General features: G+C 44.4%; 3 protein-coding genes across 3 annotated transcripts in view; 1 reads left to right on the forward strand and 2 right to left on the reverse strand.

Annotated features, from left to right (window-relative positions):
- Positions 1–1,796: 1,796 nt before the first annotated feature.
- Positions 1,797–6,664, forward strand: LOC148414564 (retinoid isomerohydrolase). The gene is made up of 13 exons (XM_088429732.1): positions 1,797–1,935; positions 2,063–2,145; positions 2,232–2,382; positions 2,479–2,586; positions 2,656–2,797; positions 2,862–3,009; positions 3,440–3,654; positions 4,103–4,242; positions 4,315–4,444; positions 4,524–4,638; positions 5,243–5,337; positions 5,408–5,519; positions 6,471–6,664. The coding sequence occupies exons 1-13, from the start codon at positions 1,925–1,927 to the stop codon at positions 6,614–6,616; spliced, it is 1,596 nt and encodes a 531-aa protein (XP_088285858.1). The 5' UTR covers positions 1,797–1,924; the 3' UTR covers positions 6,617–6,664.
- Positions 6,665–6,961: 297 nt separating this feature from the next.
- LOC148414565 (RING finger protein 11-like) lies at positions 6,962–11,192 on the reverse strand. The gene is made up of 3 exons (XM_088429733.1): positions 10,663–11,192; positions 9,726–9,895; positions 6,962–8,790 (listed from the first exon to the last, which is right to left on the reverse strand). Exons 1-3 carry the CDS (start codon positions 10,783–10,785, stop codon positions 8,619–8,621), a joined length of 465 nt encoding a protein of 154 aa, XP_088285859.1. The 5' UTR covers positions 10,786–11,192; the 3' UTR covers positions 6,962–8,618.
- Positions 11,193–11,658: 466 nt separating this feature from the next.
- Positions 11,659–22,882, reverse strand: part of cacna1eb (calcium voltage-gated channel subunit alpha1 Eb) — a 41,842-nt gene continuing 30,618 nt past the window's right edge. Inside the window, exons 22-47 of the mRNA XM_088430438.1 lie at positions 22,444–22,658; positions 22,245–22,377; positions 22,042–22,171; positions 21,822–21,881; positions 21,635–21,741; positions 20,517–20,613; positions 20,278–20,438; positions 19,829–19,966; positions 19,552–19,753; positions 19,098–19,262; positions 18,352–18,462; positions 18,192–18,272; positions 18,001–18,120; positions 17,797–17,862; positions 17,247–17,338; positions 17,000–17,174; positions 16,804–16,931; positions 16,132–16,228; positions 15,946–16,051; positions 15,570–15,677; positions 15,401–15,501; positions 15,215–15,321; positions 15,029–15,128; positions 14,741–14,870; positions 14,399–14,562; positions 11,659–13,955 (exon numbers count right to left, since the gene is read on the reverse strand). Of these exons, the coding sequence (XP_088286564.1) occupies positions 13,482–13,955; positions 14,399–14,562; positions 14,741–14,870; positions 15,029–15,128; positions 15,215–15,321; positions 15,401–15,501; positions 15,570–15,677; positions 15,946–16,051; positions 16,132–16,228; positions 16,804–16,931; positions 17,000–17,174; positions 17,247–17,338; positions 17,797–17,862; positions 18,001–18,120; positions 18,192–18,272; positions 18,352–18,462; positions 19,098–19,262; positions 19,552–19,753; positions 19,829–19,966; positions 20,278–20,438; positions 20,517–20,613; positions 21,635–21,741; positions 21,822–21,881; positions 22,042–22,171; positions 22,245–22,377; positions 22,444–22,658 (3,568 nt within the window). The 3' untranslated portion in view covers positions 11,659–13,481. The remainder of the gene's footprint in view (positions 13,956–14,398; positions 14,563–14,740; positions 14,871–15,028; positions 15,129–15,214; positions 15,322–15,400; positions 15,502–15,569; positions 15,678–15,945; positions 16,052–16,131; positions 16,229–16,803; positions 16,932–16,999; positions 17,175–17,246; positions 17,339–17,796; positions 17,863–18,000; positions 18,121–18,191; positions 18,273–18,351; positions 18,463–19,097; positions 19,263–19,551; positions 19,754–19,828; positions 19,967–20,277; positions 20,439–20,516; positions 20,614–21,634; positions 21,742–21,821; positions 21,882–22,041; positions 22,172–22,244; positions 22,378–22,443; positions 22,659–22,882) is intronic.

Raw genomic sequence — 22,882 nt, forward strand, 5'->3', positions numbered from 1 at the left:
GGAAATCGCATAATCGGGAATTCCCAAATGTACCGCGCAATTTCGTACGCCCCACCGAATCGGTTTTTTTTCTTTTTCTTCTTTTTATTCCCACAAAGGATTTTGAACGCGAGAACGTTCAAATAAGAGTGTCATAACGTCAGAATGCGTGCGCATTTGTGCTCGTTTTAACAACCACGACGCCTTTGTTGTCTGTGTTGTTACGAAAGGTCCTTCGTGTGTATATTTGACAGAGGGCCGATAGGCAATCAACGTTTCGTGGTTTCAAAAATAAACTAAAGATAGGTGGAACAAAATCACATCTTATCAGAACGGACGATCAACGTGAGCGCGCTGTCTTCCGGCAAATATGTCGAGACGTCAGTACAAGCCTGAATTCCGGGGTTAAATGAACGCACCACTCGTTCCATCAACTCGAAAATGGAGGCTGGAATTTCGCACACTATTCCAAGAAAAGATTTGACACAATCACACTCCGTTTTTTTGTTTGTTTGTTTTTGTTGGAAATAAAACTATCTTTTGCATCTTGTCATATAGCGCACGCGTAAAACACTACAAAATTAATCAACTATACGAATGTTGCCGCAACACTTGCTTTTGCGACAGCTGGAAACGATTTACAGCGTTTTTAGTGTTAGCCATGAAAATGAAATGGGAGTTGATAGTCATTTTATAACTCTTAAATCATCTATACATGTTCCTTCTACAGATTTCCTGTCACACGAAAATCTGACTAAGCGGTTTTCATGGCCGTTGAACTCACGAATGCAATTTTTATTGCAATAACTTCACTACAAAGTATAAAACAACAAATCTGAACAACAAGCAATCATTGGTAGAACATATCAAAGAATAATACAGATACAATAAAGTCGAAATAATTTAAAAGGGATGAGACCTCATGAATGCAATTCTCCGTGAATTCCAGCAGAGGTCACCATTACCACTTGAACGTCACATTGGCGTTTTCAGCCCTCGATAACTGCTGTCCTTGATGTTTTGTACGAGCTAAACCCCTAATTTTCTCACTGATTTTATATCTGTCGACTAAAACATGCAAAATAATTTAAAATGTTTAAAAAAAATGTTGGTGTCGATATTGTTCTAACTGTCAAATGACACATGTTATATTCATTTCATGTAATTCATCTTAAAGAGCACTGGCACAATGACTAAGCGTCACTAACTGTATGATATAATTTTTTTCTACCCTCAGGTTGAACAATGCGGTGTTTGTGTAGCATAATCCCCGTACACCTGGATTACATCTACACCCTTGCAAGCAGGGTTTTACATTCAAGAAGCTCTGGGCCATATTTATCAAACTAAATATGTTAATGAAAAAATACACATTTTGAGAAAAAAAAGGAAACATATATATGATTTTAAGAAATAGAAACATTCTCACACATTTAAGAAAAAGTCCACTTTCTGTACTAGGTAGAGAATAATCACAATATTTTCTTTTGATTACTTTTTTTCAAAAAAAGGCTTCCAGTATGATGACAGCCACCATAATAGACCTACAGAACTGTTTCCATTAATGGAAAGCTAGTTTACCCAAACCGGTAACCTGTCGTAATTTGGCCAAGGTGCAGTATACTGAATGCATACTTGGTATGACTAAGCAGACATTACACGTAAAGGTCAATCTTCGGTAACACCCCCACCATTCAACCGCCATTGCAACATTTTTCTAATACTGAATATTTTCTGTAACAAATCCGGCTTCAAGCGGGCCTGCAATTGAGACATTCAGCACGGGGTATTTCACGACACAATAGGATTCTTGTTCACACTTGAACCTGATTGGCCGCAAACAAAGAGGTAGTCGGGGGGTCACTGTATGGGATAAATAGTGCCAGTGTGGCCAGAAAGCACAAACTTCAATGCTTCATTCGTTACAGCAGCAGAGAGACAAGCCATGGTCAGCAGGTCAGTTGGAATTCAAGCAGATACTTTCCCTTTAGGTTATCTCTATTTCATTGGAATACTGTACTTTTTTTTTTTCAATTTGATCCAAGTTATTTTAAATTTGACTTGCCGTCCTGCCTGCTAACAGATTCGAACACCCTGCCGGTGGCTACAAGAAGATCTTCGAGACCTGCGAGGAGCTCGCCGAGCCTCTTCCAGCCACAGTCATAGGTTCTTACAAAATAAAAGCATTTAAAAGTGACGATTTTGTCAATTTGGACACCTGAATGCCTTCAATGTGTTCCCCCACCATCTAGGAAGGATTCCTTCCTTTCTGAGGGGGAGCCTTCTGCGTTTGGGTCCGGGTCTTTTCGAGGTGGGGGACGAGCCCTTCTATCACCTCTTCGACGGACAAGCGCTCATGCACAAGTTTGACTTCAAGAGCGGACAAGTCACTTACTTCCGCAAGTACGGTGCCTTTGGATGAAAATTCAACCTCATTGTCAAAAGTATCCCTTGTGGGCAGATTGTTTCAATTTGGAATCTTTTTCTTTTTTTAATCAGATTTGTCAAAACCGACGCTTACGTGCGGGCTATTACAGAGAAGCGGGTGGTGATCACTGAATTTGGCACATTCGCCTATCCCGATCCTTGCAAAAATATCTTCTCCAGGTATGCCGAAGACATTTAACCATTTCTCTCCTAGCGTGGCATGCTGAATTCACGCGCGCATGCCTGCAGGTTCTTCTCCTACTTCAAGGGCGTAGAGGTGACCGATAACTGCCTGGTCAACGTCTACCCGGTGGGCGAGGACTTTTATGCCGTCACCGAAACCAACTACATCACCAAAGTGGACCCCGACACTCTGGACACGCTAAAGAAGGTGCGCACAGCCTTTCAATCCCCTCTGCACCTCCAATGAAAAGGCTGACCTTCTGCTCCCTTAGGTGGACATGTGCAACTACATCAATATCAATGGCGTGACAGCGCACCCCCATATCGAGAGGGACGGCACCGTCTACAACATCGGTAACTGCATGGGCAAGGGGGCCACGCTCGCTTACAACATCGTCCGGATTCCGCCCACGCAGAAAGGTTTGCCTTTATCGTCCAAGTCTCGTAGATGAGTGTGCTAACTCTGGCTCCCTCTAGTGGCGTGCATATATTCGTGTTGATTTAAATTGCTTAGGGAAAAGGTTCAATTTGAATATTTGAGGATAAAATAACTCACATGTTTTCGCCTACAACATTTGGACTTTAAGAATTTTAACACTTTACAACTTAATTTCAACATCAGCTGTAATAATTGTATTTGGAGAGCAAAGTATTTTTGCAGGTGGTACTTGGAGTTCAGAACATTTGACATGGAAGAATGCAGCAGAGACTAAAGTGCTAAAAGTCAAATCGCTACTGCAGACGTCATTAATTTCCTTAAGAATCAGCGTAGGCAGCTTCTTTTGCTTTGCAGGGGTGTGCCGATACTTTTGTCCAAATCGCTAAGCCCAACCTTTACGTTCTCCCTCAGACAAGTCGGACCCCATCGAGAAGTCCCGGGTGGTGGTGCAGTTCCCGAGCGCTGAGAGGTTCAAGCCCGCCTACGTGCACAGCTTCGGCATGTCGGAAAACTACTTTGTCTTTGTGGAGACGCCGGTCAAGATCAATCTGCTCAAATTCTTGAGCGCCTGGAGCATCCGAGGCTCCAACTACATGGACTGCTTCGAGTCCAACGAGAGCCAAGGGGTACTCACGCCCAAACTGAAAACTATTTTTTATCACATGTACAAAAACATATGTACTATATACTATGCGTCAATGACCTAATTCAGATTTTTCGTGTTATAACGCGACCTGTAGGTGACGTTGCTGGCACTGCACAAAACGCCATGGCCAAAAGCCTCACCCTTCCACTCCTGAGTTTCCTCCTGAAATTTAACAGATTTAGGACCTTTAATGTCTACACTCACAGGTCACATCTAAAAAACACAATTGTAAAGCGGAGGTTAGGAAACGCAAATGGATTTCAACAGGCTTTGTGAATGTGAATTCCAGCAATACCTACAAAACACCACTAGGGGTCAAACATTTTTCCGCATGTTTGATACTATTGTGGTTTTATAATTGTGCTTTACTTTTAATCGCACGCTGCGCGGATGCTAACATTGTCGGGCGATGTCGATTTGGGTCGCAGACTTTGTTCCACATCGCCAGAAAGAATCCGGGGGAGTACATTGAGCACAAATTCAAAGGGGCGGCCATCGGCATGTTCCACCACATCAATACTTACGAGGACAACGGCTTCGTGGTGTTCGACCTGTGCGCGTGGAAGGGGTGAGCCGCTCAAACCTCGCCCGCGCGCCCTTTGACGCCATCATCATCCTGCGCGTTTGCTGTGCATGCCAGCTTCGAGTTTGTCTACAACTACCTGTGGTTGGCCAACTTGAGGGCCAACTGGGAGGAGGTGAAGCGGGCAGCCATGATCGCACCCCAGCCGGAGGTTCGCAGATACGTCATTCCCCTGGACGTCCACAAGGTGAGAGGCTCTCGGGAGCCGGTGTCGGGCGGAGGTTCGAGCGCAGCCCCGGGTGAACGGACAGGTGTGCGTGATGCAGGAGGAGCAAGGAAAGAACTTGGTGAGCCTCCCTTACACCACGGCCACTGCAGTCATGCACGCTGACGGGACCATCTGGCTGGAGCCCGAGGTGCTCTTCGCCGGACCTCGCCAGGGTAAACAGCAACTCAAAACTCGAGCGTTACTTGCAAAATCTCCTTGAACCCTTATGCAGTAGTTTGTCCAATCCTTTGATTGTTACATCACTGGGAAAGCATTTCAAACTGAATTTATTCCAAATTAGATTTTTGAAAATGGTTCTCAATTGACAGCTAGCACTGTATATACTAGGAAACAGGTGAGAAACTCATCGCCATTTCACATGGTAAATAATATACAGTATTAGGGTGAACTCTGTTTGTCATGCAAACTTATGGGAAACATTGCCCCCTGGTGGTAGGATGACAAAGTGCTTGATTTGACATACTGTACATATGGTAGCCGGCTTTTTAGACGTTAATAATGCTGAGGAACATCTCAATTAATCGTGGCAGCAAATATCGCGATGCCGATTAAAATTTGATTGTTTAGCACCATTATATCGGGTTTACTTTAATGATAAAATAATGAATGCTCATTTGTTGCTTTTGTTATTTCTAATCAAAGATTAACCACATAAAAAGGTTCCTTTAGCCAATACTTCAGGTGTTTCCTCTGTGGGACACAATCAAAAGCGCATGATACAAAGAATGATCCCAAACCATTGTGACATGTTTGCAGCATTCGAGTTCCCTCAGATCAACTACGAAAAGTACGCGGGGAAGAACTACACGTATGCCTACGGCCTGGGTCTGAACCACTTCATACCGGATCGGGTGCGTACTGGGGATGCGTTGCTTAGTTGCGCTACGCCGGCTTTCACGTTTGGCTTTGTCTCGCGCACAGATCTGCAAGTTGAACGTGAAGACCAAGGAGACTTGGATTTGGCAAGAACCCGACTCGTACCCCTCGGAGCCCCTCTTTGTGTCCACCCCGGACGCCGTGGACGAGGATGACGGTCAGTACGCTTGCAGTTTGCGAGGCGTCTCATTAGATTTTTAAAATATTTTTAATATTATATTTTTAAAGCTCTTTTTGAACACAGCCATTGATTAGCATCTTTTCCGTTCTACTTCAGTTGTTCCATAAATTGAAACCTTCAGCAGGTACACACATTTGCTTTATCGGTGGATTGCCCCTTGGCGGCTAGTAAAAAAAAAAAAAAAAACTACTGATGAGCCACACTGGATTGTAAACCGCAGGGCTCTAATCATGAGAAAAAAGCTGCAGTTTTTAGTCCAAAATTTATGGTAGTCTCTGTCCAAGAGAATATAACGTGTCTGGATGGCTTAGTTCAATTCATATACTGCAACAATTCCTTTGCATTGTGGCTCACGTATGCTAACTGCAAGACATTTAGTCCTTCTTATTTCTTAAGTAATTTCCCCCCCTTAAGAAACTATAGAAATAATCGTATTGAGCAACACTATTACCATCAGAACGCTGTTTTTTTTTTTTGCATTTCACTCAACCATCCTAAGAGTAAAAACAAGTTAATCTGCTTGAAATAATAATTTAATGTTCACTCACCGTTAGACGTGGATGTGCGTGACGGCGTACAGAGGGCGCTTACTGGTTCGGACTTCATCTCATCATACATAGCCCCAAAAAATCTTCGGATAGGAAATCGTGTTAGCTACCTTTAATATGGACGGTAAAAATCATATAATTATGTACTCACCTGTGCTTGTTCCTAGGAAGCGAGTCTCTTCATGCAAACACTTTTTAAAGGTGATGAGTGCAAAAAGTAGTTTGGCTTTTATTAGAAATTAAAGTGTGAATTCACACAGGCAATTAGTGGGGCACCCATATACAGTATTCACATCTCTTTAGTTCACATTTTTAAAATCATTTATTGAGTGCTGCTTGTGTTTGGTACTTGCGGTAACACTGTGTGTGGCGTGACCAGGCGTGCTGCTGACCATCGTGGTGGCCCCCGGTTCCCAGAGACCGGGGTACCTCCTCATCCTCAACGCCAAAGACCTTTCTGAAATAGCCCGGGCCGAGGTGGAATGCACCATTCCGGTCACCTTCCACGGCATGTACAAGCCCTGATGGCCCATCATTTTGGGGCTCCTTCAAAATAAAAGCTCTCTCCGGATACACCGATGTGTCTTTGATCCGCTCACCTGTTTCCCGTGGCGTCAGACATGTCGATAAGCCAACATTGCTGGGATGTTTGCCGAGATTAAAGAAGTCGCAGTAGGAAATGGCAATCACCAGCGGATTTATTAGGCAACGCTGATCTCCACGGGAAAAATGTCTCGGTGCTGCCGTGCGGAAAATCTGATTAAGTGTGTCAACTTTTCTCAAACAGCTCTTGCATTGATCTTGTGTTATTCTGTGCCTATTGAGTGTTTTATATATATATATATCTGATAAGAACAAACATACAAAAGATGCTTTTTCCATATTTATTGTATTTTTTCCTTTACACGCCAAGGCTCTTTCAAATGTTCCAACAAACCAACGCAAACATAAGAGCGCAAATAAGATTACAGCAAACAGACTTGTTTTAAAAACACTGCAGAGGAGGGAAAAAAATACCAATGTAAAAACTGTTTCTGTCACTCACGCAATTGGGGTTCGGACAAAGGTTTGCGCAGTAAAGTCATGCTAGTGTCACGCTAATCTGCTCCAACCAAATCAAAATGTCATGATGTTATATTTCCTAATTGGTGAGTGACTGAACTGTCCGTATACTGGTGAGGAAAATAAAATAACCGTTGATAGTGCAAGCTTATTTGAAGGTCTACATATATTAATAACTTTTTTTTTTTTTAATTAAAGTGCAAATCAGTGGCTGGGATGAAAAGTGTGAAAGCATGATGCTGTCCGCCTACTGGCCGACCTCCCACTGTATACACACACACACACACACACACACACACACGCACACACACGCATGACCCGAGTTTTATGTAAACCTTTCTTTCTATTTCTGCAAATAGTTGCTGGGGTGATTGTTTATTGGGGGGGCTTGCTGAGAAAAGTATTTCACAAAAGTTTTGCAGTTCGAAATTCACTTTTTTGCTTAGTTGTGGATTCCTTGCTATTAATAGAACTTGTTATTGGCTAAAAAAAAAAAAAAAAAATCATTGTTTTGTGTAGAATTTTGGTACAAAACAATGCTGAATTAAGTCAAGTAATTCACCTTTTAATTCAAATTCCCCCACTTTGATTATCCCACTAAATTTGTATATTATAAGATCCTTAGGTCTAGCTTTTTTTGGGGGGGGGGTGGGGGGGAAAATAATATATTGCGTTTTGCAAAGATATGTGGGAGATTCATTTATTATTATTTTGATTTTCCCTCTCCATCCCCGTGCTGTCCAATGACACAAGGCTGTTACCGATTCCCTGCAGGCATCCTCTGCAGCCATCATGTGGCATATATAAGCAATTACAGCAGCGTATGAACATTGATTTGGTGGGAGATGGGGGGATGGGGGTCCTTCAAATTATTTTCACTATATGTGGTAGGACTGTAGGGGAAAACTAAAGGCATTAGCAAACGCTGAACTTCCTTTAGACGGCTTTTGTGACTATGGGTGCTGCTGTTTTGGTTAGCAATGCAAACTTCACATGAAAGTGCCATCTTTTGAGTTAACTAAGGTGATGAGGTTACTTCCTGTACCCCACTTTTTGATAAAATATTGAGCTTGTTTCATTGACACGAGATCTTGCTTGTGAATGACACACACGCACACACACACACATCAGCCGATCACAATGCATAAATATATCAAGCATCGTGTCGATGCATCTGCATATTAGGCAATTGCTAATAAGGTGGGAATTCTAGTGACACACTTAAAAACTTTGCGGAGACTAACGCAAACCCTAATAGCCAGGTGACCACTGAATCCAGCTCAAGTGGCCACCCACACACACCTCTATTATGAAGTTGTCCGAAACGTTCTTAGGAACGTGTCGAGGTTTTTTTTTTTTCAACATCACCTTTCTTTCTGTGCAAGACGACAGCCGACCTCTGAGGTGTCCTTGAGCTCCTCCCGAGGCAGGCCGACGGGGGAGGAGGAGGAGGCGGCGGCGAGCGTTAGCCGGTCTGGTAGGTTGAGAGCAGGGCGGCGTCGACGGGCTCCATGCAGGACGGGCAGGTGAAGGACCTCATGAGCCAGTCGTCGATGCAGTCCATGTGGTAGATGTGCATGCACGGCAGGAACCGCACCGGGTCGCCGTATGCAAAATCTAGCATGCAGATCACGCACCTAAAGCCCCAAAAGAAAAATGGACTGAACAGAGCCAACAAATGCAGAGAATTGAATGCCTACCAGTCATGGGCAAACTATGGCCTGGGGGCCTTATGCAGTTTATTAAGATTTTTAATCTGCCTTGCTGAATTTGCAGAAAAAGGAGGAGAGTAATAATATTAATATGCACGATAGTGGAAATATAAGGTAAAATAGTTACTGTTAGCCACCGAAAAAAATGTAATGTTTTCTTATGAGGTGGATTATTAAAACACAATTCGTCTGATTCGTGATTGGCCCGTTTGCCAATTTTAGAGGCACTCAATTTAAAAAGTTTGCCCACTGAGACGAGATTCATGAAAGACACATAAAAATGCATCTTTGGAATTGCGTGAGTTAATGGGAGGTCAGCTTGTTTCTGTACAATAATCCAGGCCCATCTAGGAGTGGAAGTGTGTTACTTAAATCCAGTCGACTAATGTTTTATTTTTGTTGCGGTTATTGCGGAAAAAACGCTCTTTAGGATGTCAGATACTCGGATACTTTTAAATCCGCCGTCATTAGCGATCTCCAGTAGTTGATCATCTTGCTCAGCCAGGCTAGACTCACCTGGTTTGTTAAAAAAAATGCGAATCCGTTCCTTGTCAGCTTGTGTGCCCGTCTGGCTGGAAAGTAGCGCTCAAATTCCTCCGTAATAAATCAATATTTCAAATAGTACTCCTGGTATTGCCTGTTAAAAGCTTTCTTTGTCTTGAAAGTTGCAGGCTCCTCTGCTGTCTCTTAAATGGACCTTTCACCATTCAAACAAATCTTCCAACTATGTCCATGTCTCACTCATTTTGACTCAAATTTGTGAGTCAGTTTTAAAAATACAAGGATTTTCAAAATAAAAATATTCACTCCTTTACAAATAGTCCAATCAAAGCTAGCTCTTTTTGAATATCATAACTTACTCTCGGATCTTCTTCTCGGAGCCACCTGAGCCGCAGTCGTAGATTCCATGGGGCAGGTGGCGGATCAGCCCGACGCGCCGGGCCATTCGGATCTGCTCCTCTTCTGTCATCTGCATGGCCCGATGGGCCCGCCCGGGCACTGGGTGGTACGCACCTATGTGCACCTGCTCCTGGCACGCGCACAAACACACACGCAAACATTGTTCATAACAGGTTTTCACTTTTGCCCAAGACTCCAAAGTGGTCTGACAAGTCCTGCTTATGTGACGCAGATACTTGTTGACATTCTTGAAAAGTCCCTCACTAGGTCAAACTAAGTTGCATGTTGAGCGCACTTAAGTGCATTCAAATTCATTTTACGCTATCCCAGACTCTTATGTGCAAAATTTCATGACTCCCTATTAGTATGCAGACATGAGGTCAAAAAGACGCATTAACATGTTTCATTGCATAATGTAATTGGCTCCTTTCACACATGATTGGGAGCCAGTTGAACTCTAACCTGATTTTTGGGCAAGGGGCAGCCAAATCCGGCGCGTGCACTTTTCCTTTCACATTCATCTTTGGAATAACAAACTGACTGTCTGAATTTCCAAGGTGTCTAGTTTTGAATCAACTTACCGAAAGGAATGTAAACCAGGGCCAGCGTTGGATCTGGCTTCCAAGCATCTCACCTCAATTACCACTTCTTTCCAATAAACACTTAACACATGCAAACTTTGCCTTGGCCCAATGCAGAGATGGTAAATCCAGGTCCGGAGAGTCCAATCCCTGCTACAGTTTGGACTTTTCATAACCTGGATGTGCAATCTCCCATAATTAAGATGCTTCGAAATATTTCGCGTGGTCGAAGCCCTATTCTGCTCGTCAGCAAGCGATCCAAAGAGGGAGACATGGAAAAACTCCCGAGGAACCGGCGGCGCTACAGCTCGCTCACCTGGTAGGGAGGTGGCGGCTCCAAGTCCGGTTCCGTCCCGTCCCCGAAGCTCACCCTCTCCGACAGGGACTCATGGAGCAGAGAGATGTCGTCCGACGTGGGCGACTTCAAACAGTTGCCCATTTTGCTCGCTTGGTGGGATTTTACGTTTGATGAAATGCTACGAAACGAGCGACGACCACGGCCGCTTTCTTATCGTCCCATAAGCCTTAAATGGAAAAATTCACAGGGAAAACGCCTCGGTTTCAGTTCATGTTGACGAAGCCCAATGTAAGGAACTCCTGCGGCTAACGGCTAGCCAGCTAGCTTCGTCCACAGACAGGGCGACTTCCTCGATTGGCGCCGCTCATTTCCTCGCTCCTACCGAAGATGGCAAACAAAACGGAAGCGGCGCCTACACTTTAACTTAATCGCCTCAAACCCCGACGGGGCCGACAATGTCGTCCGTTGGTCCCCACGAGTAACATTAAAGCACTTTTGAAGCGATCCAGTCCGTCTCGCTCGACACAAACATGCTAAGGTGTCGTTTGTGTGACGTCATAGAGTAACTCTTTGCGTTGATTGGCTCGTCTCGGCAGATCCAAAACAATGAGAAAACACACACGCGTTAATGCTTCCTCTTGAAGCTCGAAATGTGATCACGTCATTGACCAAAAAAGGACACACAACTTGCTATTACGAATCCAAAAGGATTTTTGTTCGTTTTTATGATCGCTATTATTCATAAATCACATCAACTGGTTATGGGGATGTTTGTTTTCTTTTTATGGGCGATGTTTGCATGTTGTAAAGTGTGATGCGTTCAATAATCGTCAACAAAAATCAGAAAAAGATAAATGACTGTATTTAAGATCTGTTTCGGCAAAATAATAAAAATTAACGAGACATTGCTAAAGCACAACCGTAACAAGGGTAACATTACCCATTTTTAACAATTTAAAGTTTTGAAAACGAGTCTCCTATTTCGCTGGGCTCAATAAATGCATACTAGAAACATTCCGAATTTTAGACACATTTATTTATATATACAGGTATTATACACGTAAAAACCAACAATCATTAGCTTTTTCTTTTTGATGCAGGAAGTCATGGGGTGGGCGTGATTGTCACATATTTGGCTTCGTTGGGTAATTAAAACGAACACACAAACCTTCAGCGAAATAACACTTGTAAAGCTCAGCAGCTTTTTATAGTTTACTTATTTTCTTTTGAGTATAACAGATAGTCTCTGTACATTATTAGTAAGGAGTAAACAAGTAAATGTTTAAGAATGGGTCTACAGTGTTCCTACAGTCAATCTGCAGTGCTTTCTATTTTGAATATTCACAAAAAAAGACAATGATAAATAAAGATGGCATGTCAGTGGTGTTCCTCACAGATGACATTGCTCCCGTTTGTAAAGGTATTTACTTGGAAAAATAAATAAACAAAAATTACACAAAAACGATTTTAAAGGTTCGCTTAGCTGGTTCAAATAACAATCCATTATTCTACAAGTGCATTCTTATCTCACAAGTTATTTTTAAGCAATAAGAAAAAAAAAGACACCCCTCTCATGCAGATCCATTCATATTGCAATTAAAAAAACAACAACCAAAAAATTCAACCTGAAGTTGTTGGTCATCATGTGGAAAAGTAGTGTCGGATTTGCACGGACACTGTGTTGTCCCAATGTATTTAGAGAAATGTCATTGATAGGAAAAGTTAGTTACATATTCACAGTAAGCCTAAACATTGCTTAGCACAACACTACATGAATTCATGGCGTCATTTGATTGATTCACTCTGTAGCATTGTGCAAATGTCTTCGATGCTTGTGTTTTGTGTGTACTATGTCTGGAGATGCAGTGCAGACTTTCAGCTAGGGCCCCATAGGTCTCAAACTCCAGTCCTCGATGTCCGGTATCCTGCATGTTTCCCTCTCTGACACACCAGATTTAAATGATTAGGGTCATTATCATGCTCCTGCAGAGTTTGCTGATTAAATCATCGTTAGACTCAGGTGTGTTGGAGAGAAAAACCCCATGACCATGCAGGATATTAGCCCCCGAGGACTGGAGCATGCCACCGTTCTGATTATTATGGGTTGACTGCTGTTTATGAAACTTGTATTTAAAAAAATGCATTATGTCGTTGAGCTGAGACCTCAGCAAAACAGAGCAGGATTTTCAATGGCTCGAGAACCAGGCATTGCATTGCTGTGTATATCCGTCGTATTGGCACGTTTGTCCACTACCGCTTTTGAAGCAGGCTACACACATACACATTGAAAATCTTGGTGGAATGTGAGGATTTGGACCAAGGTACGATTGTCTGACATCTCTAAAAGATCATCCTGAGCAATGAGGAGAAGTTTGCAAGTGCCATGTACATTGGTTAGCATAAATGTAAGCACTTCTTTCTTTGCATTTCGTGCAGTCTGGGATGGACCCCGGGTGGCACAGTGCTGCCTCACTGGTTATTGTCGGTACTGCACCCATTGAATACAATGAATGAACCGTCCCCTAGTTCCTTCCCATTATTTGCGAGGGGCAGGGCATAATACTTGTCATGAGTTGCATCTCTAACATTGTAAAACTGGGTGACATTGAACAAGAGTATGTGTGTAGCCCGCCTTTGGCTCCCTTTTTCCTGCGGCTGTTTCCAATGGCGTAGCCATTATCAAGTAAAAGGCAGGAAGTAGACCTTTGTTGGAGTCCCAAGTGTTTTGGCGTGAATCAGCAAGTGCAGTCTCCAGGAAGAAGTGTTCTTTGCTGCTGCACTTTTACAAAGAGCACATATGGCGCAGAAGGCAGCAAAGCGCGGCCGCGTCTCGGTCCCTAGCACCGGTCGTCCTCCTCTGTATCGCTAAGCGGATCGCGGCCGGCCACCGAGGCCGTCTGCGCCTGCAAACGCTTGCGAAAGTGTCCGTTGGGGACCTGCCAGCCGGTCCGCGAGCGCGGGCGGGTGGAGCTGACAGTATTTGAGCGTCCCAGGCTGCGGGCCACGGCCGCCTCGAAGGTCAAGGTCTCCTCGGCTTGGCCGGCCGGATCCGGGCTGCGGTCCTCCTCCTGCGAGGCCAAGAAGGGCTCGGAGGGGTAGCGGCGCGGCGGAGACGGGTCGCCGGGCGCCTCCCCGCCTCGCTCGGACGCCTCCGTCTGCTCGTCCTCGCCGACTGAGGTGTCGGCGCGGCATGTCAGAGGCGAGTAGGCGATGTGAGGACGGGAGCGCTTGGGGGTCTGTGACGAAGGCCGGCGGACACTGGGGGTGCTGGACTCCGATGTGGATGGCACAGGACTGTCTGAACTGTTACCCTATGGGAAGCGGCAAGCTTCATTCGACAGTGTGCTGCCTTCAAAGGTATCAGTTACTCTAAATATTTACTGTATTTTTTTAAATGTTTTTGTTAATGTTAAAAAGGACACAGTTTAGGTATACTTATACAATATTTATACACAATAATCTTATTTAGAGTTGGAGCGGTGAGTAAGGGGTTGTTTTCTCTCTCCAAATGCTCTTTGGTAAATATAATTCAGAAGCACTGAGCACTGATTGTGCTAATTTTGTAATGGATTGTTGCCGATTAATCGTTGCACCTCTAGACTCAATGGGTCCTCTTTTGAATGGAGAACTTTATAATATTTCTCATTTTGGCCTTCTGCAATTACCGTCTGTTGCAATACTTTTGTTCAGAGAACGAGTTATCACGCCGCTTCCCTTTTGGTCATGTTGTCAAGAGCACGCGCTTAGTTTTTACCTGTTTGTCTCGAGGGCGTGTCCTCTCCACACTGGGGGAGCGTGACGGCTGCAGGCTGCGCTCCTCGGAGTTACAGCGGGATGCGCCCGGAGAGAGAAGGCGGCAACGCTCCTTGGATCGACCTCGGTCCCGCTCGCTCTGATGCCAATGCTCGGATCGAGACACTAGATTGAGAGAAGGTGAAAAATCAATACAATTTGCATATAATTTTTTTCATAGGAAGAGTTGTAAAGGACCGACTCTTTTTTGTGGCTATATTCACGGCTCAAAATAGAAATATGGGCATGTTATAGAAATTTTGCATTAATGTACTTGTAGAAATGTAGGAACTGAATGCCACACCCGCAGCCTTGTAACTCTTATGACGGGGTCGGTAGAAGCGCTCGGGACTTTTCTCTTCCTGCCAAAGACCGTTGACCTGTCGTTCCTCCGTGGAGGCGGAACGCTTCACTGCTCCGCCGGAAGCTTCCATCTGTTAAAATCAACGCAAAGCCCAAAATTTGTGAGATGCGGCGGCATTATGTCTGCTTCATTAAATGTTAGGATGCCTTCATTCGCATGCTTAACTGATAAAAGCTGGACTGAACGTGAGACAGGAGGAGCACGTAGCGAAGGTTGCGCTTTGCTTACCGGTTCGGCCCGCTGAGCGGCGTCCGTGTCCGAGCTCATTGACTGTAAAAATAGCTCCTGTGGTGAAATGGGACTCAAGGCCACGAACCCCCCGCGTGTCCTGTGTAGTGAGCGGACACATACCAATTCTTGTTAACACATCAAAGAGGACACACACGAACAAAAGCAAAGTCCAACTAAACTGACAGGGCAGATCCGGCGCTGTGGGCCATCATGGGAAGAGGCTGCGTGTTGGACAGAATGTCCTCAGGGAGGGCGGACGTGTCCAGACGCTCGAAGATCAGCTTGCTCTTCTGATTTGAAAGACAGCAAGTACAATTTTCCATATCTGTTTCATTTTGAAGTGAGCTGGCAAACTCTTGCTGGTCTGACCTGAGCTTCTAGCTGTTGTCGTAGCTTCTTGGCCTTGTTCTGCTTGAAGTAGTCCATGATCATCATGGAGGCGTAGATCTTTCCCACCGTCATGTCAGTGTCTGTAAAGGCGAACGGTGTCAACGCAGCCGCTAACGCTAATATTACATCGGCTGTGCATAGAGCTCACCTTTGTTTATGGGCACCAGAAGGTCCAAGGTCTTCTGTGGGAGGTAGGGCCAGATGATGCTGATCTCCTTTTGAAGTTCGGCATCCAAGGCGATGCGGTCCTCGCCGCCTGTGACAGACACATGCACTGGTGATCTTTGACCTCAGGTGCATAAACAATAGGGCATGCTGTGCCGCGGAAATGTCATGGCAGGCAGCCTTGCGGGGACATAATTGACCTTGGACCATGAACCACATGCTGCTTCACCAAATAAGATAAGAAGATAATATTCCTTAACTATTTTATATAGTTTAAACTTTTTCCTAAGGTATGAATGACCCAGGCTAGCTGTCAATGAGCGCAACCAGGAGAACCCCCGCCTGCATCATATCCTCACCTCGGGCTATTTTGATGTCCAGCGCCGTGCGTATGAGGGACATGAGCGTGGAGGTGAAGTGCACACTCATGTCCTCGTCCACCGGCATGTTCATCAGCACCAGCCTCTGTGAGACATGCAAACGCCACGATCATCCTTTTTTCCAAACTCTTCCGATTCTTTTTATGCGGGGCCTGTTCCTCTTACCTTATAGGCAATCTTGGCAGGGCATTTTTTGCCCAGGCCCAGTGGAGGAGACATGTGTGTCAACATCTCATACATGGCGGTGTAGTGGATGCGTCCACTTCAATGTGCAACGAGAAGGAAAGAGAACAGAAAAATAAACGAAGAGAAACATTCATTTCAACGTATTTGTAACGAAGGTCACTTTGGCGCAACACATCTGCTGCCCTCTGCTGGAGACACAGAGCAGGTGGCAAGAGAGCTACAATTGCAACTGATTTGGAACACTACAATACAACATGCGTATTGCTCTTTCAACACTTTGAATTGCTCGAGAGTTAAAAAAAAAAGAAGCTAAATGTGCGAATTGAGCAAGGGTAAGAGTTGGACTTTTTTGGGGGGTATTCACCACAATATTTTAAAATAATACAAATAAAAAACATTCCAAAGAGTAAAGCCACATGGATAAGGAAGAAAGCTAAAATGGTTTCTTGAATTTCAATTCAATTTTCCGATGCAGATCTGGAACTGAATTTCTTTGGATTGAAAGAAAATGCAAAATTGCAAGCATTTAGTTTATACTTGAATTTCAACACTTTTCATAAAATTTTAAACAATATGCATAAACATGTATGGTGCGTCAGAGGAACAGAGTATTCATGATTTGAGTGGAATTGCCACTGGACTGGATCTCACCACGCCAGCCGATCATATTCTCCCCAGATTCGGACAAACTCATCCAGATGATGCGGTCCGAGGATGGAGGAGTCCCGCGTCAGGTACTCAAAGTTATCCATAATAACAGCCACGAAGAGATTCAACATCTGCAAGGAACACAATGCGTTCAAACTCCAGATCAGCGTTGTCGCCTTTGCACCGTTTGGCCTCTGACCAGAAAGGAGCTGAAGAAGATGAAGGAGACAAAGTAACAGTAGGCAAAGTCTGTGCCGCAGCCTCCTTCGTGGTCCGGAGACAGGGCCAAGGGGGCGAGGGAGGGGTCGGGTTCGCACTCCTGGCCCGACAGACAGGAAAGCATGATCTCCTGCCAGGATTCCCCCGTGGCGCTCCTGAGGGGTTCATTTGCACGGCGTTAGGCAAAGTCGGAGGAATCCGGCTAAGGCCGCGTGGAGAAGGCCCACCTGAAAAGCAGCATGAGAGCGCCGAAAAAGCTCTTAAAGTTGTTGTGCTGATTGATGTGGCTTTCGTCGTTCAGCTTGATGTTGCCGAACACCTGGGGAATGACATCAAAACCATATTACATCGCCGGGATCACTGAGGGCCAACACAGTCAGCTGCTTTCTGTTTGTTGACTTAAAAAAAATCCCATAGGAAACACTGCATGCACAGAAAAAAAAACTATTATTGATGGACTTTTTTTAATTTACAGACCATATTTTGGGTGACATCTTAATATTCACAATTGCCAAAAATAAAAACAGGTAAAACAACAAGCTCCTCTGCTTGTTTACGTGACAGCGACACCATGCAGCTAGCGTTCTCAAATAGAGGTAACGTGAAGCTAGTTGGAGGATTGCGTGAGATTTGTGTGACATAATTTCTTTTTACGCTGATTTGGGAGTGCCTGGCTGGGAAACATATTTTCCAGGGTTTATGTAACTGAAAGAAGGTTGTTGAGTCCTAGAGTAACCATTCCATTTGATCACCAAGATTTGACTCCAGATAACTTACCTGCATTCCGATGATGGCGTAAATGAAGAAAAGCATGGCGATGAGCAGGCAGACGTAAGGAAGAGCCTGTTGGGAACGAAGGTAAGAAGGGATCCGATTGCCAATTTCCATTTGAGGCGACCGGCCATTGTTTCGTAAGCACCGGACTAGCAACGCGCCCCGCAAAACGAATGACCAGAAAGAGGCTCATTGGCGAAAGATGACCTTGAAAGACTGCACGAAGGTCCAGAGGAGAATACGAATGGTGTAACCCTGCCTCAGCAGCTTGATCAGACGGGCCGTGCGGAAGAGCTTCAGGAAGCTCATGTTGATGGAGTTCATGGACTGAAACACACACGGTAACTGTTTTTTTCCTTTCTGCCACAACGTTTCGTACTTGGGAGAATTTTTTGCACCTGTAAATCCACCACAATCTCGGTGATGCTGCCGAGCACCGTGATGAAGTCAAAAATATTCCAGGTGTCTCGGAAATAATTCTGCGGGGAAAAAAAGCATGCCACTGATACATACAAATCCTCATCAGAGACTTTGGGGGCCCGGCGTGTCAGTTCTCACCACAAAACCGAAGGCCATGATTTTGAGGATGCATTCCAGGGAGAAGAGCACGGTGAAGGCCGTGTTGAGGTGCTTCAGGACTGTGTCATAGGCCGCGGGGGCTGAGTGGTACTGAAGAAACACACAAAGGCAATTTTCTTTGTGTCTGTTAAAGACTGCTCTTTAATTCTTGATTCATTTGTGCAACTACGATTGATGTTAGAGATGAATGATAAACTGATGAGCTACTGCATTATTTTTGGCATATATATATTATAGTGTAGGTATGCATGTATATTGTATGTATACGTACTGTATTGGATCAATGGCCCAAATCAGGTCAAAATGGACATCAAGGGGGTATAAAAGTATATTTGTAGAACTAAAAGTTGAGTCACTCATGTAGTCGCTCATTTAAGTAAGAACTCTGTATATATAAAATGTGAACAGTTCTTTTTTTTCTGAGGGGTTATGGAATGTAGAAATGAATATCTTCCATAACTAATACATTTGCTTGATGAATACATTGCAAATATATATATATATATATATATATATATATATATATATATATATATATATATATATATATATATATATATATATATATATATTAATATTTTTGTTTTTGTTTTTTTTACCCTAATCATATTATTTGATTGTGTTTTTATAAACTACTGTATTGCAACAGACAGCAAATAATCAAAACCGTCAACTGGAACTCTACATTGAGCCTTATTTGAGTCAAGTCATGTATCCCTTTTTACCTTCATCATGAGGACCACCGTGTTGAGGGCGATCATCACCAGCACGGTGTACTCGAAAGAGGGCGAGGCCACAAAGTGCCACAACTTGTACTGGAAAGTTTGCCTGTTCTGGGGCATGTAGCGCGTCATGGGCTTGGCACTGATGGCAAAGTCAATGCAGGCCCTCTGGAAGAGACAAAGGGGAAGTCAACAACCTCAAAAATCTTTGAACAATATGATCTATGCAGCCCCACTAATTGAAATGCAGTATATTCTATTCAGATGAGAATGTGCCCCGCCCCTACAGCAGTCAGCAAAATACCACTTAGCAAATGAATTAATCATCTGTAAAGATGCCTTTGAGCGATTCTCAATTGATACAGGATGCGCTAAAAGTGACTTTTCACCATCGGTTAGAAAGTCTATGTTTAGCATTTCAAGCCTTTTTCACGTCCTGAAGGCACCAGGGCCGCACCTCATTCTTCTCAAGACTGCACTCGTGAATCATCTTGTCTCCCTGCTCCTGGAAGGTGATGATGATCAGAGCCACAAAGATGTTGACGAAGAAGAAGGGGAAGACCACAAAGTAGACCACGTAGAAAACGGACATCTCCATGCGGTTCCCTCGACTCGGTCCCACGCTCTCCTCCGTCACGTCGGTGGAGTGCTGCAGCACCCTGTTTGGAGGAGACGGCGGATATTGCATTTCCTGGGAGTGACCAAAGGTGAAGAACATCCGGAGGAACACCCACTGAGGCCATCCCTCGCCAGTGGAGACGGTAAAAAGAGTCAGGAGGGCCCAACAGACGTTGTCGTAGTGGAACTCGTGTCGCTTCCATTCTCTTCTCTTCACCTCCTTCTTGTCCCTGCTGTAGTCGATGTAGTAGCCTCTGGGAAGCAAAAGCATATGCGTTCTTTCATGGTTTGTCACTGGAGATCCTAGTCAACGGCTGCATCACAGACTGTGAAAAAAGAACTACGTCACAAGCCCCAAGCGACTAGCCGGGTCACAAAACTTGTCAGGTTAGACCGGGGTATTGTGTTTTTTCTCACGATCACCAGCCACCATTAAACGACTCAGCAATTGTTTTCACTATTGCAGTTTAAAATGTTAAAAATGGAAGGAGAAGAAATTGTTAAGTGGATGGATGTTCTGGAACAGGCTCTCCTGAGTGTTTGCGGTGACGGTGATGATACTTACTGACACTCCTTTTCGGTGTTCATGGAGCTGTCGGTGCAGTAGAAGAACTTGCCCTTAAAAAGCTGCACGGCAATGACGGCAAAGATGAACATAAAGAGCTGGTACACGATGAGGATATTGAAGACGTTCTTCAGCGATGTCACCACGCAGTCAAACACAGCCTAATAGGGGGGAGGACCAAAAGGCGGGATTAAGCTCACGTCAATATCGTCCAAGCAAGCGTGCGTGCGGATGTTCACTTTGAGTTTGGGGAGCCTCTTGATGGTCTTGAGTGGCCGCAGGACTCTCAGAACGCGGAGTGACTTGATGGTCTTGATGTCTCGACCTTTGTTGTTTCTGTTTCATAGGTTGCATTGGGATATTGCGGCTCAAGAAACATAGTTGTGAAACAGTGCACAGTGAGACCATAACGACCACATCAACATTCCAGAAAAAAAGACAAAACACACACAATTTAAGGACAATGAAAATCTCAATGTTTTTGTGATAGTAACTTGTGATTTTTTTCTCTACTTGGCAAATTACATTGAACTCACTAAATGCCATAAAGTGTATTGGATGATATATTGCAGTCACGCAAGACTTTAGCTATATTTGAAGGCAAATATGACATGTATTGATTTAAATTTTTACATCTGCAAATAGGACAATTTGCATGTACCAAATGGAGCACATGCAGGGGGTAGATTATTACAATTCATGTCAAGCGAAACTGAAAATTAAAACTCACACTATGTGGTCCTATCAAGAGTCATAGCTCCGGAATAAGAACTTAGACACACACAACATTATGAGCAGCTGCGTTGAAATGCAAATATAAATAAATAAATAAAAATAAGGAGTTGATTGTGCTGATGTAGCTAATGAAGTGGCCAGAGTGCACAGTTTATCTCTATGAGTCAGGCACTGCAGCTTCATTAAGACAGCAACAACTACAATAAAACAAACACGAAATGAACGTGCGCTGGTTTAAATAACTGATTAAAAAAAGAGAAAAAAAAAGTCAAATAAAAAAAGATGACAGTGAAGTTTGAGTGTGACATCAATAACTGTTTACCCCATCACATTCCTGGGTGCCCCCACAGAGACAAAATCCACAGGAACAACAGAGAAAAAGAGGGTGGGGAGAGACACCGTGAGCCGCAAGAGTCACAGCCATAAAGTCACAACGATCCAAAAGCTTATCCGTTACGCGGAGAGACAAACAGAAAAAAATTACTGCACACGATACAATCGGAGCCGACAATACGGTAGCTCGGTTTCCCGTGAAAATCTAAGCCGGGGGCGCGGCCGCCGAGGACCGGCGCTGAATCAGAGTGTTAGTCAGTGGCGGACAGCTGCGCATACGGTGACTCACGTCAGAGCAAAGGCGATGAGCGCCCCCACCACCACGATGAAATCCAGGATGTTCCACATGTCTCGGAAGTAGGAGCCATCGTGCAGGATGAGGCCTTGGTCGATCATCTTCAACGGACACGCAATTTGAACGGCGTCGCCTACGCCTTTGCTTGCAAATCGATCACTCGTGTTGATGCACGCCTTACCTTGATGATCATTTCAAAGGTGAACACCCCGGTGAAGACGTAATCGAAATAACGGAGAACCTGCAGGAGAGAGTAGAGCCTTCCATATGTGCAGAATATTCACAATAATAGCAATTACTATCTATAGCAATAAAAAAATAATACAATTAATTAATATCCGTTCCATACAACTGCATACAAAAAGCAAAACAAGCGACCTACCTCGAGAATCTTTTCGTACCTTGTTTCTTTCCGAACTAGTGCACACGGGGTCCTCGGCGGCCAGCGCAATGCTGCTGGCCACGATCACGAGGAGGATGCTCATCTCAAAGTAACGTATATTGACAATGTAGTGGCAGATCCTTCTGATCCTATCGAGAAAACATGAGTAGAACCAAGCTGTGATTTATTTTGTGGAAGTAGTATGACTTTGGATCATCTTACGGGTTTGAAGCCTTGAAGAGGAACATGCTGCCCGGAGCAACAGGTTTAGGAGGAATAGGAGGCTCCTCTTCCTCGGTGTCTTCTTCTCGGTCCCTCTGGTCTGATTGGTAGGCTTCCAGCTCCTTACTGTTCACTGCAACTCAGAATGTTTTAGTCGAAATGGCCATAATGAGGATCTTTGAGTGACGTTCCGGACCACCTGTGACGGGTGTCAACTCCAGCAGCGGCTGTGCGGACATCTCGATAGCCACGCACCCTTCCTGACCAGACTTGTCGCGGCGGAGGGAGCCCGCTCGCTTCTCGGTTTCCAGGGCGCACACGGTGTACTCGGTGGCCTCCAGAGCCGTTTCCACTGGGATGATTGGACAATCTGCGAGTCGCTCGCACTGAGGAGGCTCAGGAATGTCGGACATCCTGAGGTGGGAAACAAAGACAAGGTGGTATGAAAAATTGGTACAAAATGGTAATCTTTCTGAAAAAGGAGGTGAATATACCTTCACTCTTTGCAAAAAACTAACAGTAACATTTTCCTGGGTTGAAAAGATACAGGTATTATTAGGGGGTCCCAAGGGATCACAAGTATTCCAAGAGAGTAAAAGTCTCTTCCCAAGGTAGAACAAATCCTTTGAGGGACTAAG

This window comes from Hippichthys cyanospilos, chromosome 12, assembly GCF_059441005.1.
Source record: "Hippichthys cyanospilos isolate Australia breed blue-spotted pipefish chromosome 12, RoL_Hcya_1.0, whole genome shotgun sequence".
NCBI lineage: Eukaryota > Metazoa > Chordata > Actinopteri > Syngnathiformes > Syngnathidae > Hippichthys > Hippichthys cyanospilos.